At 45.7% G+C, this 17,640-nt stretch overlaps 1 protein-coding gene across 1 annotated transcript; it reads left to right on the forward strand.

Moving 5' to 3' along the window:
• Positions 1-605: 605 nt before the first annotated feature.
• ankrd33ba (ankyrin repeat domain 33ba) lies at positions 606-17,439 on the forward strand. Its single transcript, XM_012816056.3, has 4 exons — positions 606-1,655; positions 13,215-13,344; positions 14,241-14,381; positions 14,967-17,439. Exons 1-4 carry the CDS (start codon positions 1,224-1,226, stop codon positions 15,821-15,823), a joined length of 1,560 nt encoding a protein of 519 aa, XP_012671510.2. The 5' UTR covers positions 606-1,223; the 3' UTR covers positions 15,824-17,439.
• Positions 17,440-17,640: the final 201 nt, after the last annotated feature.

Below are 17,640 nucleotides of genomic sequence, written 5' to 3' on the forward strand. Positions count from 1 at the left end.
TTTGCTAATGCAATAGAGGCGGTGATTGCGCCATTGACAGATTAAGGTCAAATGCGCCTCACAATATTTCTGGCAGATCTTGTGTTATTAATAGCATAACAATAACAATATAACAAATCGGGATCGTAAAACATATTTTAAACTAGAATTATCTAGTGCGGCTAGATCTCTTTAAAGCGCAAAAGTGTGTCAGACTTGGCTACAGGATCAAATTACTATTACTATACTCATTTATAAACTGTTTACAGTGCATTTGGAAGTTTTTTTTCTTTCGTTTGTTTGACTGAGAAATGAGCTCAGAGCTGAGGTGGGGTTTCCCCGTGTTGTGAATGTTTTCCCCATCAGCAATAACGAAACGGGTTTTGGTTTTCCCGGTCGAAAGAAGTTTGAGTCCTAACCTATACCTACTGATGGATTAAACTGGTAACTCCAACAGCACGAGGTGTGAGACTGAAAGTATTGAGTTAAACAATAGTTTCACGGTTGAAGTCCGACATGAAGTATCGGGTTGAGTAGGCTAGACTTTTGCTCATATTAACATTTAGTGGGGCAAAGTAATCTTGTCTGGGGACGGGACAGTCTGAGTGAGTGAATGAGCAAGAGAGGGGGATTGAGGGAGGGGGGATTTAATCGGATTATGGCGCTACATTTTAGAAAACGCCTACTCCACCGGAGCCTGTACATCACTCTTACTAACCTACTTGCCAGATAGCTTGTCCATGAAACGTCCCACCTAGCATGAGTAGGCGCTTCGAGTTTGTCCTTGAAGATGACATCCAAGGAGAGGAGCAATGTTTGGGAGAAACTTTCTATCTATTGCGCCTAATTTGGAGTTTTGGAAATATTGTGTCGATTTTTCGCTTGAATATTCACATTTCTCTGGGAACGTTAAGGGATTGTAACTCTGTTTCCGCTGATGGAGCAAGATGTGCCAACGACGTTTGGAATATCTGGGTTTTGTACACAGTGTATATTTAATACATGGAGCAACACTAAACAATGACTTATTTACAAATGTCCAGGCTTCTGGAAATACGACGCACTCACCGTGGTCCAATAAAAGAACTATAGCCTTGCTGTAGTAAGTTTCACAAAGTTTTGTTTTCCTTGGCATTGATTCGTCTGAATTTATAGGACCTTAATGTTGGAGGAACTGTCAGAATCTGGAATTTGGAACCAAGACACATTTGTATTCCCTGTGGCTTTTCCCCAAGGGTTTATAAATGGTGCTGATAACGGAGGACAGGGATGGGGGGGGATCTTCTCCGGCTAAAGGCAAACAAGTTCAGCAGGGTAGAAGTGGCAGCGGCGGCGGTATCGCACAAGTTTATCCCATAGCAGACACGCAAGTCGTTTTATCGGAAGATGACCCTCTCGGTCCATATGAATCCGAGGGTGATTACAACGGGGACTTTGAGGAGTACGATGAGTTCTCGGAACTACCTGATACCAGAAGCATCGCATCAGACGACTCTTTCTACCCACTGGACGGTGACTTCGAGGACACTGAACAAACCCACAACGTTTGCTCTGAAAGTCTGGAACCTCTAACTTTGTTTCAGGCATGCTGTACCAACAACGCTGTCATGGTCAAACTCATGATAAGACAAGGGGTAATAGAGGAGGATGTCAAAGAGACTGACCAGAACAATCGGGTGAGTTCAAAAGCATTTAAACACAGACCTTGCTCGTAAGGATAAACCAGTGCATGCTGGGCAATTTGCCATTCACTCTCAATCTTTCAGCAACACGTGCATTGATTACAGTCAATACTCAAATAAGTATCGAAAGTGAAACGAAACCATACAGTTTATGTTGCCAATGCGTATGTTCCGTGGTAGAGATAAACAGCTCAGGGTCACACTTGATTATGTTTTATATTTTGCATGAGATCTGAGTCAGTGTGACCATGTGTTTGGTGAATGCGTTTCATCTTAAAGCCGAGTAAACTACTTCTGTGCTTTAATGTCTCACAGATGGCCTATTTATAGCGCACAAGTTGATGGTTGGGGAAAAAAAAGTGTAACCAAGTTGTAGTATGAATGTCACACTGTTGGCAGCTGGCATTAAGGCCCTTCATCAAACGTGCGTGGTTGCCCGTTCTCATAAACACACATTCTGAGTAGGGAATGCAACCACCCAACCACAGAACGCTGGAAGGACGGGATTTGATGAACACCCTAGAACTTGTTAAAGGTCCATTATAGTGTAGCCTACATAGCCTTCAAGTCACATGAAATAGTCACCGTGGATTTTTGAATCTTGACAGTGTTGATTACAACACTGAATATTTGAAGCAACAACTTAAAGCAAAATTATAGTAGCCAATGTTCACCTCCCCGTTAACCTCTAGGTTAGTAACAGTAACATTTTGCAGTTCATATATAATTTGTGACAATAATATGCAGTTCAGACTCAGACTCTAACATTCTTAAAACAGGTTAAACAGGTTTAACGTTGTTTTAGTGTGTAGACCCCATAGAGTCTAGTCTATATTTGCCAATTTCTTGTCAATTGTTGACATACGTAGGGGGAAGAGTAGCGGGAGGCAATAGGGACCTTGAATGTCTAATGATGACTGAGTCTGTGTGAGCCCATAGATGCTGCAAAGCTTGATGGAGCATAACTTTTAATAACTAGATGTAAACACAGAGGTTCACAGTCTCAGGAACAAGCAATCCTTGTGTGTGTGTCAGCAGGAGGGGTGGAGTTCTGAGTGTGTGGGTGTGTGTGTTAGCAAAAGGGGGGTGTTCTAAGAGTGTGTGTGGTTGTATATTTATGGTGTGTGCAGGCCATGGTTAAGTACGCTCCTCAGCTGATCCATGCAGACTCATATGAAGTGCTTGGGACTGAGGGAATTACAAACAGCAATGCTACTTTATGCTGTCCAGATCATTTGTTATGTAACTAATGTACATATACTCCATTTGGTTAATTTACTATCTCAAGGCTGACCACATTTATGTTACCGAAACCCACATATGATTTAATACTTTAATGACAAGGTGCTGACATTAGCACAAGCTGCACATGGTTGATTACCATGTGGTTAATGATAAAAAAGACATTTTTGGCAGAGGGATTTATTCCATCAGTGTGCAGGCAGCCCAGAGGAATGTGTTCTAAGGTAGGCCTTTAATCTGATCTAGGTCCACTCTGTGCCTGGTGGATTAAGGCTCAAATTTTAGTGTGGATAATGTATACACATATTCTCTGAGGTAATAATGTAGGCCAACTCTTCAGTACATCGTGGATTATAGAGATGAATATTGAACAGCCATTACAACATATTTATTGTAGCAATCTCACAGAGTCAGGTGTGTCTTCGGCTTCTTTGCCATTTATTACCACACAGCACAAGAATTCAGACACTGATTCAGAACGGCAACTGGAGTCGGCTTAGATATGCAGACACGTCAGACTGACTCGGGGTGGAGAGAGAAACTAAAAACCTAGGAAAATCACACTGGGGCATTTACAGATTACACTGACTCCACATCGCTAACTAGAAATACACGTAGACATCAGAACAGAGGAGGGAAAACACCAAGAACACTTCAAACTAATTTACAGACATAAACATGTGGGAGTACGTCACATAACGTCACATAACAGGCACAACACGGAAGTACAGGCAATCACACATACATCACTCTCCCTACATGCCACATAGCGCCCATCAGGCGGGCCATATATGTCCCCATCGACCCACCCATGCCTGCAACACAGTCTGTAAGGTCTAAGTCTCTGAGGTGTGCCAGGAGTTGACGTTGCCCCAGGCGCTTGCGGAGAGGACACAGGGGTGGGCCCTGCACCCTCAGCCTCAGTGTTTCCCTCCTCTCTCTGGAGGCGAGCCAGGGGGGGCGATACGGAGCCCACCACTGCCCTCCTCCGCCCGCTCCTTACACCCATAGGACCTGGGGCAGATGCTGTTCCTAGTCTCGCTAATGGTGGTAGGTCAGGATCACTAGCTGGGTCACCAGAGCAATTAAAGCATTCAACTAAACGGGGTAGTCTGAATGTTTTTGATGCCCAGCCGCCAGCAAACCTCGTTGAACATGTCAGCCTCAGAGGTCACAGGTCACTGTGTAGCTCCTTTAGGCGCACTGAAACGGCAGAATATTCCGCTGACCAGGCATTCAGCAGTGGTGGCCTCACTCTGGTTGGGGACTGCATACGTCTCTGGCCACTCTGTGAAATAGTCCATGGCCACCAAGACGTAATGGTTCCCCCGCTCAGTGACAGGAAATGGGCCGAGCACATCCATGGCCACCCGCTCCATATGTGCCCTCACCTGGCATATTTGGCAGTGGGGCGTGGGTACGCCTGGTCAGACCCTTCTTTGCTGTACAGGCGTCGCACTGATGAACGTGCAGTTCCATGTCCTGCTGACTGCTGGCTGGTAAAACCAGGACCAGAGCTGAAGACCCGTCTTGATGATGCTGAAGTGGCCCATCCCCGTCCCGACCGAGCCATGGACCAACTAGAGGACCCAGGCAGGGAGGGAGGGAGGGAGTGAGACATCAGCGGCTCCAGGAGCTTGCCAATGTCAATGCAGCAGCTCGTTCTGCATGGTGAAGCAGGGCAACTGAGAATGGAGAGCTTTGGTCACGCGTCACGGGCCCGCCCCCACCCAGGCCGAGACCTGGGCGAGGACAGGATCTTTAGCCTGGTATCGCCGCAGTTCTATGAGCTATGAGCTCCCATTCGCTTATCTCACTGGTGGCTGCTGAAGACTGGAGGTCACTGTTCAATGCTGCTGAAGACTGGGGATCTCTGCTCACTGTCACTGAAGACTGGAGAGCAGCCACCACTGGAATAGCTACACACTTCTCCTGGCCTAGCCAACCGTGCTGGCTCTGCTTTAGCTGGCCGCAGGGACAGGGCGTCTGCGGTGCCGGGCAGGCGGCCAGCTCAGCGGCTGATTTTGAAGTCATAATCCTGGAGCGTCTCGAGCCACAGAACCAGCTGCCCCTCCTGCTCTCAGAAGTTCAGCAGCCAGGTAAGTAAAGCATCATCGGTGCGCAGCAGGAACCATCTTCCGGAGAGGTAGGGGCTCCGAAGTTGCGAATTGCCAAAATCACAGCCAGCAACTCTCGTTGGGTGACGCAGTAGTTCCATTCTCGATGGCTGAACGAGCGTAAGTGACCACTCACTGTCCATGCTCTGAGGCCCACGTCACTGGCGTCTGTGTGCGAGGACGAATGGCAGTTGAGGCTCTCCCTCCTGAGAGGGCACCACCCCAAGGCCCACGTCACTGGCGTCTGTGTCAAGGCTGAAGGGCAGCACAGGAGCCTCCACAAGCACAGCCTGGTGACGTTCGAATGCAGCAATGCCGTCTTCTCCTCACTGGAACGGCTGCCCTTTCTGTGTCGGCCGATATAGCGGGCTGGCTATTGTAGCGATGTCTTGAACAAAGAGTCGGTAGTAAGACAGCAGCCTCAGGAAGCTCTGAGGCTCTCTGACGTCACTGGACATGCCTGCTGCACCGATGACATGGCCCACGAACGCTGTCTCTCTCTGGAGCAAGTACTACTTTTTTGGATGCAGCCGCAGGCCAGCTCTGCCCGGCGGATGGCATTAAAGACCTCTGGCAGATTTGCCAAGGTGCTCTGGAAGTCAGCTCGATGCATGAGGAGGTCATCGAGGTTAAACCACACAGCGGCTCCGGGGAAAACCAGCCAGGAACTGCCACAGCCCCGGGCTGATCTTCGGTCTACCTCTGGCGTCAGTGTTAAAGAGTCCAATTACCAACAGTGATAATACTGCTGTGGTGTCAGCACAACGTATGCAGGTTGAAGATTAGGTCATGTTGTTTGGTTTAAAGTAATACCCTTCACAGGGGGAAGCATTTATGTGGTCATCTACAGTATTCAGTGTACAAGGTTTAATGAGAACATTTGACCAAAATGGTTAATGTTGTTATAAATACACTATTTAGATGTTACTGAAATTATTTGATACATTTACATTATATTATCTAAAAGTGTAAGAAGAATAAAAATGTAAATAAATGAAAAGACTCTAAAGGTCAGTAACTGAAAATGATAGAGTAGTGTGGTATAATAATCTGAGTGGTCAGTATTACAGCATCACAGCCGACACGTTCAAACAGGCCTACTTACTAAGGCCCCGTGCCTGAATGGAAAGGACATATAGTGAACTGACACAGTATTATAAAGTTATTGTTACATATAAATAAATATAAAAATGTAGGTAATAAATGACCATAACCGTATTCAAATGTTAGTTCCAACTCTCTCTTGTTACACTGAAAGTTAGGGTAGATCTTATGATTCATGCAGAGGTATATGCTACCGGACGCACTAATTCACTCTCTCACTCACTCACTGACTCACTCTTTATTAATAGCAGGTCTTGTGAAGTTCAAAATGCTGTCTTGTTATTATGCCTTCTCAATAACATTGTTGTCAACAATGAACCACAAAAACTACGTATTGTTCCTTTAAAACCAAGAGTTCATATATAGTTCCATATCTAGTGTACTGTCCGTGATATGTACTGTACCGCTCTCAAGCCCTTGAGGAGCTGAGGGAGTTGATGGAGGGGCAGGTCTGTCTGCTGAGGGCTTGGCACACACGTAATTAAAATGGATGGCCTCATCAGCGGCAAATGTAGACCCAATCAATGGCAATCCCACACCACGCCTGAAGGGAGAAACAGTGTGAGATGGAGCAGATGTGTTAGGTCTCCACACAGCAAGACTTTACTCTTCAGGGAACTGTTAGGGGTGTGGCCCACAAAGAAGATCTTTCTGTGTTTCCTCCATTGTAAATGTTCTCTTTTCTCTAAAATAATGACCTGTAACTAGACAATGCAATTTATTTGACCCATCATCTCAATTTTCTGTGTAGTTTTGGAACAAGTACAGTATAGAATAAGATTGAATTACAGATTAACACTCTTTATAGTGTAAACATGTAACATATAAAAAGCCACTATAACACAGGAGAAGGAAGCTTGCATTTGTACACACACAAATGTAATACACACTGGCTCCCACAGAGAACAACAGTGGTTTGATTTGTTAGATTTGATTTATAACATTGAGTCCCACTCCAAAATTCATTCCTTCCTCTGCCAAGTATTAGATTAAAAAAAATGAGATCTAGGTGCACTAAGGCCTGAGCCAGCAGAGCCCTTGGCAACTTCAAAGCTTCTTCATTCTTCTGAAGAACACAAGACAATGCCTCCACTGAGAAACAACAGCATGTTCTCAGAGCCTGAGACCTGTATGTGGTGTCTCTGCATCTCTATGTTAAAGCTGTCCAACGTTCTGCTGGCAGTTTGAACTCAAGGGTAATGTTTAGACTTTCTGTGGGAATAACAAGATCAGTGAGACGTCGTCCTAATATCAATAGTTCTGGATCCAGATGTAACTTCATCTTCCTGTATTAGGCTTCAGCTGAAGTCTGTATTCGAGAGAGATCTCCCATAATTCCCTTTAAGGAAAAGACCCCCCCTCCCTTTTATGACTCATATTTCATGTAGGTGTTTTGAATGTAAATATTAAACATTCAGGAATGACTTTAAATTGCATTACGTTTTAATCCAACAACAATAATAATAGTTATTGCCCTGAGGGCCTGCTTGGTTCATTTAAAAATGTGAATTGGGTGTTGGAGTTCAGCGACCTCTCACAATTTCTATAGGGGTTTACTCCCCCCCCCTTCAATAGCTCATATAGGTGTCTGGAAATGTTCTTGTTTGCCAGGAGTCATGTGTTTGCACATTGGACAGATTGTGAATCAGTAGAATCAGTCTGCTTGTATTTTCTTGAACAAATAAGACCACATATTACATTATTACTGTCATCCAGGGAATTCTTCCTAGAATACATTACACGCACACGCACATGCAAATGCACAAAAATGCACGCACACACGCGCGCACACACACACAGACATACACACACACACACACAATAACCAAGACTCACATTCTGCCTTAACTAGTACAGTGATATGAGGTCCATTCAAAATGCCCTAATGAAACGACACAAAAAAACATCATCTGTCTGATTAGTTATTTTAAAAGCATATTGCATACTTTATAAATGTAGTAGTAGGTTTGATATTTGAAATTATAATATTTATTATTATTCATTGATTGTTTTTTCTAATGTTTTTCCATTAGAAAACCATAACCATAACTATAACCAAACAGAGAGTTTCAAACAGATATAATACATGTGATGAAAAGCTTTAAAAAGTTAAAATTAGAAGTGTGGCTGTCACGGTTAGTTTTCTGTCAGTTCTCATGAGCATAGCTGCCATAGCCCAATTAAACTGGTGTGGGGGCGGATGTCATTTTTCCTTCTCATCTACTGCTAGGTGTTGGAGATATTCTGAGTCTACCTGTTCTTTACAAATATATATTGGCATACTGCAAAAGGAGAAGCATAATACTCACAGAGGTTGGTATTATGAGAACAGACTTTAAGGAAATGTACTTTACAAAGCTATAAGATGGACCTTTACGTTTTTCTAATGGACCAATTATGTGGGTAATTAATATGTGTAAGGTCATCATATATGCATATTAAAGTATATTTAATATGAATCATCTTATCTTACCCTTATTCTGTATATGATGTTACATGTGACAGGTTTGTGTAGTTAGGAGGCCAGGGTCTGTTTCAAAAGCATGAGTGTATGACCTTAAAACCTCTCACTCCTTTGCCAGACTAGACTACAAAGTGAAAGAGAGATGGAGATAGTGAGAGAGACAGAGAGAGGGAGAGAGGGAAGGGAAGAGAGAGAGAGAGAGACAGAGGGACAGAAAGAGATTGAGAGAGTGAAAGAGAGAGGGGGAGAGAGAAAGAGAGAGGGTGAGAGACAGAGGGAAGGAAAGAGAGAGAGAGTGTGTGTGAGAGAGAGGGGGTGAGAGAGAGAGGGAAGGAAAGAGTGAGAGAGGGAGAGAGTGGGAGAAAGTGAGAGTGTGTGTGTGTGTGAGAGAGAGAGAGAGAGAGAGAAAGAGAGAGAGAGAGAGAGAGCACTCTGCTCGGTCAGTGTCTCATGGGGCTTATCCTTTTTATTTTTTCGGAGCTGAATTGCCCCCAGATTACCCCAACATAACATACAGCATCTATCAACACCCACACTACAGTACGCTGCAGCTGAGGAGATTTGATAGGGCTTCGTCCAAACAATTGGCCAGATGACCAGTTGGACTGACATACATAGCCTTTTGGTGCGTCGGCCAAATTGAAATGTACGACACAAACACTCGATGAAGCGCTTCGCTGCAGCCAAGTATGCGCTCCAGGGCAGGGAGCCATATTATAGCGTCTGATGTAACGTTTTAATCACCACTCTGGTGACAAGGACAAGGACAGCAGGTTATCAGGCCCATGGACCTGTATGATTTTAATGCTCAGTGGATGATGCAAGTTGTACTCATCTTTATACTCTTATATATGAAGGTTGTGCACATCTTTATACTCTCATATATGAAGGTTGTGTAAAAACAGTCATTTGTTACATTTTTGTACTATTTAGCAAATGAAAATTAATTAATTCCACATTCCAATGATATTATCCATAAATATATTGTCAGACACAAGCAACAGGTTTCATCCTAACTGTTATGGAGTGTGCCTGTGTCTGTGTCCGTGTCCGTGTCCGTGCCCGTGCCTTTGCCTGTGTCTGTGCCTGTGCCTGTGCCTGTGCCTGTGCCTGTGCCTGTGCCTGTGCCTGTGCAGGCAGCAGAGTGGGGTAGGGTAGGGGAGGGTAGGGTAGTTTAGTGGAGTGAAGTGGAGTGTGGAGCGGAGTGGCGTTGTCTGGGGTTATTTTTAGCCGCCCGCCTCCAGCTTTGTGTCAGCGTGATGAGGGAGTTTGCTGATGCTGCGCGGGGCTGGGGGACGCTGCTGAGCAGCACAGCAGGACAGACAGGCGCAGGGCTGAGGCTGAGCCAGGGATGAGGAGGCCTGTCACACACACACATACATATGGAACAGATGGACTCAACACACAGGAACAGAGCTGCACACACACACACACACACACACACACTCACACACACACACACAAATAAACACACACACACAAAATAAACACACAGATATGCACAAATAAAGCAAGCACCCACATACATGTAAAGAAACACGTACATGCACATGCAAACACACACACATGAATTCAGAGATCTAGCTTAACAAAACAAATAAAAACAAAATGGAGTGTACCATTTTGGAATAGAGTATCCCCCACCCCCAGGCCCCAACCTGAGCCTCTCTCCATCATCACTGAAAGCTGCACAAATCCACTGTCCACTGCACACACAATCCACTGGATCTTCGTCCTGCCCTCTGCCTTTGTCATCAAGGCAAAACAAACCTGTTATGGGCTTTGTGAAATGTCGGTCGGGAACCATGTGACGGGGCCCTATTGTGGCAGTCTGCAGACCCTGAAACAAACAGATGGGCCGTGGCGGTGGAGGGTTTAAATCGAGAGCTCATTAGGTCCACACTACTCAACCTGTGTACGGCTTTGAAAAATTCACCTTCAATCAACCCTGCCCTCAAGTCAGCGAAGTGAGCACGTGTGTGTGTGTATGTGGGTGTGTGTCCAGGCGAGTGTGTTACGAAACTCACATATGGAACGAGGAGCTGACACTAATGGGGGCGGATGTATGGGACGCGACGGTGGCATTAATGCAGATCTGAGAACAGATGCTGGAGGAACCAGTATAATCAACCTGTCTCAAGCCACGGCTTCCACGTGCTCATCAGAGCGCAGGTCCAGAAGGGCTTAATGCACGGATGCTGACACAGTGTTCAGATTTGATAACAGCTTTATCAAAGGCTTAAAGCGCATTTTGCTCTTGTTTTCTGTAATCACTGAATTAAAAACATTTGGACTGGGGAAAAAACTAGGTGTGCTACATACCGAAACAAGTGGCATTGGAGTGAACCTGTTATGATGCTCAGCATCTGTAGGTGTTGGGGGGTTGGGGGTGTCTGTCTGTGGACTTAGTTTGATAAATGCCCGGGTGTCCACACCAGTGGCGGCTCTTGAAAAATGATCAGGGGTGCAATTTTTTTGATAATGATTAATGCAACCCATTCACTAGGACAGGGGTTCTTAAACTTTTGCAAGCTGGGCCCCCCCAAAGCTGGTTAGGGGTAGTTGGGGCCCCCCCACCCCAGCGTGCCGCCCGCGGCCCGCCGCCACCGCCCTCAACTACACCACCATATATAGATATATAGATAGCGTATTGTTATCGATAGGCCTGACATGTCAAGGTTAGGCTATTGTTATTGTTAGGCCCATACAGACAATTATTATAACTATTTATTATTATTATTATTATTATTATTATTATTGTTATTATTATTATCAGTAATAGTAGGCCTATTAGTAGGCTATTCCTTATTATCACCATCATTATGTTATTATTATAATTAATGATTATCGACCAATTATTATTATTGTATTATTATTATTATCATAATAATAATTAGTGTTATTATTGCTATCATTTGGATACTGTTATTATTATGGGCCTCTTGTGATCATTACAAAAAAAAATCCTGCAGGTCTGTCAATGTGAGACATGAGCCTGCTTTGCACTGCAAAGGTCCTCAAATCTTGGGGCTATGTTTGACAAACATATCCTCAGGTCATCCTCGATCTGTGCGCGGTTGCGGTATTTAGTTTTGAGCGCAGTGAGTCTTGAAAAGCCTGCCTCGCACAAATATGTCGACGCGAAAAGGAAGAGCATTTTTAAAGCTATGTCGCAAAGCTGATCATTGCTATCCAGAATGACGAAAGAGGGGAGATGCCTAAGTCTACTGTCACTCTTCAGCTGCTCTTTCATGTCGATTGACAGCTCGTCTGCTGAGCAGAGAAATGGATCCCGAACTCGGGCGAATGAACGGTAGTCGTCTTTGAAATAGGACCCAAACTGATTTCTGATATTCGGCGTGATAGTGTCATTTGACATAGGTATTGCGCTGAGTTTAGCTCCTATTCTACACGTCTTGCGCGGCCGGCAAAATCAGTGTTTCGGCAATTGTATGGGGTTTGCCAAGCTTAGCAATTCTATGAGCAACGACATAAGATGCTTCCAGACACTGCTTGGAGATGGTGGTTCGTTGTTGCTGGAGGCCATCACGTTCATGTTTAAAGAAGTCCACAGGCTTCTCTTTCTGCTCAGACAGTCTTGTGGTAGAATCGGACAGAAAAAAATCTCTCCTTTTCCCGTTTGGCAGTGTGTTGCCCAAATCTCCCTTATTGACAAACCGCCCCTGGTACACAGACTGAAAACAAATCAGTCTGGAGTGAGTGTGAATAATGACTTACACACAGAAAAATACATCACTCAACAGAGCACAATCATAAATAACTGTCAGAGACTGGCAAATAATCATTCTGAGGCATACACATCAAGTTGACCTAAGGTACACACACGACGTTGACCTTAGGTACACACATGACATTGATCTGTGGTACACACATCACGTTGATCTGAGGGACACACATGACATTGATCCGAGGCATACACACATGACGTTGATACGAGACATACACACATCACATTGACCCGAGGCATACACACATCACATTGACCTAAGTAAATACTCAAATTCACAGGTCTTTGCCTGGACCCTGTAAAACACCTTTTCAAAATGCGTGTCCTGCACGACCCCAGTGACAGCGTGTGTTTACTCTGGCTAACATAAAAAGAGAAAGGCAGGATGGGGGGGGGGGGGGGTTAAAAAAAGAAATGTAGGCAGTATAGAAGCTCAAGCCCCCCTTTCAGCAGTCTGTGCATTGGCCTGTGCTTTTAGAATTCCCATACAGTAGAAACCATTCATCTGGTTCCAAAACCTAACCTTTCATACCAATGCATCAGTAATAGTAAGCAATGAGAATTGCAATAAGTATTCATAAGCAATTCCTTTTAAAAATGTGAAGCCTCCAAAATCCGTCATACGTGTAAAAGTAAATATATATGGACTATGCATTAACTGTGTCAGTAAAAGTAAGAGGCAGCTATGGCCACTAAGCAAGGTCTGCTATGGCCACTCATTAAGTCCACACTGAGGTCACATACATCAGTTCCACACAGAAGCACACAGGACAGGTTGGCATGAGGTCTACAGGAGGCCGCAGTGGAAAAAGCCAGCCCAGCACGGCACAGTACGGTACAATAAGGCTCTTGTGTGGATCTCTGTTGATTCTCTGCAGTCGAGCCTGATGGTGGCGTGTTACCAAGGCTACGTGGACGTGGTCATCGCCCTCTCGCAGTGTCCGCACCTGGATGTGAACTGGCAGGACAACGAGGGCAACACCGCCCTCATCACGGCATCGCAAGCAGGTATAATACGCCTCCCTCCCTCTCTCTGTCTCTGTTCAGCAGCATGATAGGGTGATGAAACTGTTGAATTTCATTTCTTTCATGTATGTATGAGGTGCCTTTTTATTACTTCACAACAGTGTCACAGGGTGCTTTACAGAAACCAGTACTACAACACAGTACAGGATATTAGCACAGGAAATATGGCAATGCAATTGCCACACTGTGCAAAGTACAGTTTTGAGTGTTTTCCCCCCTTTGGAATGCACCGAGGTGAAATGCCATTAGACTGTGTGCTGTTCAGTCCATAAGCCATCACACATGCAGCTGTAATTCAGTGATAGCTGGTGTGTAGCAGGTATCTCAGCTGAACAGCGACGGAGTGCTGGGTACTTTCCTGTGCTTTGAATGCAATGGTGTGGGCCCACTGCCAACACTCATTAACATGAAGATGTATTCATTCAGCAGCTGTCATCCAAAGCTACTTCCACTATAAGTAAGGTATAGCACAGCATGCCTTGAACCCATGCCCTTGATGTTGATAGCACCTTGTTCTGTCAGCTCACCTACAAGCACTCTCACTTAGCCGTGCGAAGAGGTCTTAACCAACGGGCTCAACAGCGTAAACATTGTGGGTGTGACTGTGTGGAGCACAGTATACTGACATGAAGTCTGTCTGCTCTCTACCTGTTGCGTTGGAGTGTGTCTACTAAAACAATACATGTTTGTTTTCTGATGGGTGGGTTGTTTTTGTTATATGGTGGGTTTGGTTACACACGTGCTGATGAACAGATCGTTACTGACAAAGGCACCTGCGTCTGATAACAATGTCTGTCTGTGCTGACGAAAGCATCTGCTGAATGAACACATGGACATGTCAACAAAGTAAATGTGTAGTGGTGGTTGTGAATTCACAGGGCACATCACCATCACCAACTACCTGCTCAACTACTTCCCGGGACTGGACCTGGAGAAGAAGAACTGCCACGGCTTCACCGCGCTCATGAAGGCGGCCATGCAGGGACGCGTGGAGTGTGTGCGTGCCCTCATGCTGGCAGGTGCTCTCACACACACACACACACACACACACACACACACACACACACACACACACACACACACACACACACACACACACACACACACACACACACACACACACACACACGATTGCAGAGCTCGTATCTGGTGGAGATGTGAGGGGGATAGTAGCAGGAAAAGGATTTTATAATGAAGTTTGGTTATCACTGTCAGGCACTGCAGGCGGCCAGTCGTATTTTATTTCAGATATGTACTGGTCCTGTCCTAACTTTTGGGGTGGAGAATGTCATTATCATGGTCAGTTTATTATTTTTATTTCTTGCACAGCTGATGAAAGACAAAGAATGCCAAACGGTTATAGTTATTCTTTTAGATGTACCCAAAGTGCCTACTTTTTTCGTCTTTTAATAAAAAGCTATCTGTTATAGGACTCGCTGCTACATGTTTTATTCGATAGGTATGTACTATATGAAGGAGTAAAAACAAAACCCAATCAAGAAGTTGGCTAGTATACTCCCAAGCACACATGTTGTCCTAGTGTAAACACCATGGCATGATTATTCCCTAAATGCTCACTGGTCCTCCTCTCCTCTTCCCCTCAGGAGCTGACGTGAAGGTCCGTGACCACGGACGCCAGCTGACCCCACGGGAGTGGGCCATCTTCACAGGGCGCTACGAGACGGCCTACGCCATGTGGCGCCTGGCGAGCCGCCCGTGCCCCAAGCAGATCTCCAGCTCCTACCAGCCTGAGTGGCCCCTGCTCTCCGTGCTCGTGGCCAAGGCCCAGGAGCCCAAGGGCTGCCTACGCCGCATCTCCGAGTCCATCCGCGGGGCATTCTCACTGGCCAACATCACCGACCCCGTGGAGGACGGCGCACTCGACCACATGGTCCGCATCACCACGGCGCTCAGCAGCCCCCTCATCAGCACCGCCTGCCACACAGTGAGCCCGGAGAGCCCGCCGCGCGTGGGCAAGCGCCGTTACTCCGTGCCCGAGATCCTGAAGAGGCAGCGGGCCGAGAAGCTGAAGGGCCTGGGGCCCGAGCGACTGGAGAACCAAAAGAAGCTCTTCCAGAACTCGCGGGTGGTTCTGCTCCCCAAGCCCAAGGACCGGCGCACCAGCCTGCAGCCGCTCCTGCGCGATGCGCCGGTACTGTCCACGGCCGAGGCCCTGCGGCGGGGGAGCCTGATGCAGCTGCACCTGGTGCGGCGGAGCAGCGTGCGGCCCGGCCTAGTGGTGCCCAAGGTGCGCGTGTCCAAGGCGCCGGCGTCTGCCAACGAGCCCGAGAAGCACCACAGGAGGAGGAGCAGCAGCAAGGAGACCAGTCAGTTCCTGCAGATCCCCAAGTGGAGGTACAAGGAGGTGAAGGATGAGAGGAAGAGGCAGGAGGAGGCGGAGAGGAAGAGGCAGGAGGCGGCGGCCTCACAGAGACAGTCTCCCGCCAGAAAGAAGAAGTGACGGCTCCAGGTTCTTTCCGGGTTCCAGTACTGTTTGGCTCAGGTTCCGCCCCAGATGAGCCCTTTTTTTGAACGACAGATTGTATTTAATACTTGAAATGTTTGATGATAATTTATTTTTATATTTATGTTTATTTTTTTAAATAGAAAAACACTGCACAGCTTCTTATCCTGTTTCACTACAGGGTTTGACTCAGAAATCCTGAAAAATAGAGAGAGACGTAGAGAGTTGCCTTTGTGGGTGTGGGGGTACATGGGTCATTAACCCTGTTTGCTAAAGCCAGCTAGCGCAAACAGACTGCACAGCATAAGGGGAGGGGAGGAAAGTAGGTGTAACACAATACACTGTAAGAGTTGCATAATGCAAGTATGCATACTTGGCTTCTTACTTAGTATGCTTCACTTAGACACGCTTTCGTGTTCTCATTTTTGTAACCATGACTACATAAATTCATCTCAGCTTTAAAAGCATTATACGAATGTACCATTTTACAGTTAGAATATACCTCATTAGGTTTTATGTTATGTCTTTGGTCTTTGTCTTGGGTTTGTCAGCAACTTGGACAACTTGTTTTGTCAGTTGGACAATATTATGGTAGCAGAATACATGTATGTGCAGTGCATTCTGTGAGTGTGTGGCTAGTGGCGTGACAGGCTCCATTTTGGCACTGCACACCAGCACACTGGTCTGAGAACAGATGAAACCGTGACTGTGAAGAGTCAGTGTTCATCCGAGACGAGGAATTCATGCATACAGTACATACATGCAAGCATCACATACCATACATCACTACCCACATACTAACGGATGACACCGCATGTGGTTTGTGATATTTGTGTTCATCGAGAGAAGCATCACAGCCTAATCTGGATAAAAACCGGACTATCTATACAGGACATCTATACATGACATCTATATGTGGAAAATGTGGCAATAGGCAATAGGCAATAATTACAAGCATTTTTGGTTCTGCCCAACTTATATCAACCATATCTCTGTGAAAGGATAAGTGTTGTCATGGACAGAGTGGCTTTTCAAAGACTTCCACTCAGAGGTGAAGCATAGGAAAAGTTCTCCTCACTTTTCAATGTGACATTAAGAGACACGTAGTGTGACGAATGTTGTTCTAAGTCTATGCATGACTGAATCTTTTATTGACAACAGAATTGTTGAGCAAACTTAGTATTGTAATTGTAGGCCTGCTACACCAGACGCGTATCTCACTCAGGAGTTCAAGAGTTTGCGTTCCTACGTGTCGTCACTGAATCTATCACGATGACCTGGGAGTACGTTCTTTCCTCTCATCCACCCACGGAGCAATGATGTCATTCCACACACCGCTGTGCCTCTAGGCAGGGTTATTCTTCAAAGCCCTACACACACACACACACACACACACACACACACACGGTCTAAGGTTCTGAGTTAAACTACAGTTAAGAATGACACAGGTTAAAAGCACCCTTCCAACAGGCCAATCAAAGTAGTCCTTGTTACATGTTTACACTGTTTACACAGAAGTTACAAACCAAAATGGGGACCAACAGTACCTGCGACTTGTTTCTAAAAATAGTGAAATAACAATGTCACTAATAAAACACTGTTTTGTATCGTGAGAGTGTGTATCTTGCTTCTTGTGAATGCTCCATCAACTGTGCACCCATAAGCCCCCTTAAGAAGGGAACAAAGCTCTTGCAGCGCTCACGGGTCTTTGAAGGTCACCTGAAATGCCAGACAGATGCTTACTGTCATTATCCGATTGTAGTCTCTTGCTGCAGGGTCAGCATTTTCTTTTGAGGCCAGCCAATGTGCTGTCT

This window comes from Clupea harengus, chromosome 17 (genome assembly GCF_900700415.2).
Source record: "Clupea harengus chromosome 17, Ch_v2.0.2, whole genome shotgun sequence".
Classification (NCBI taxonomy): domain Eukaryota; kingdom Metazoa; phylum Chordata; class Actinopteri; order Clupeiformes; family Clupeidae; genus Clupea; species Clupea harengus.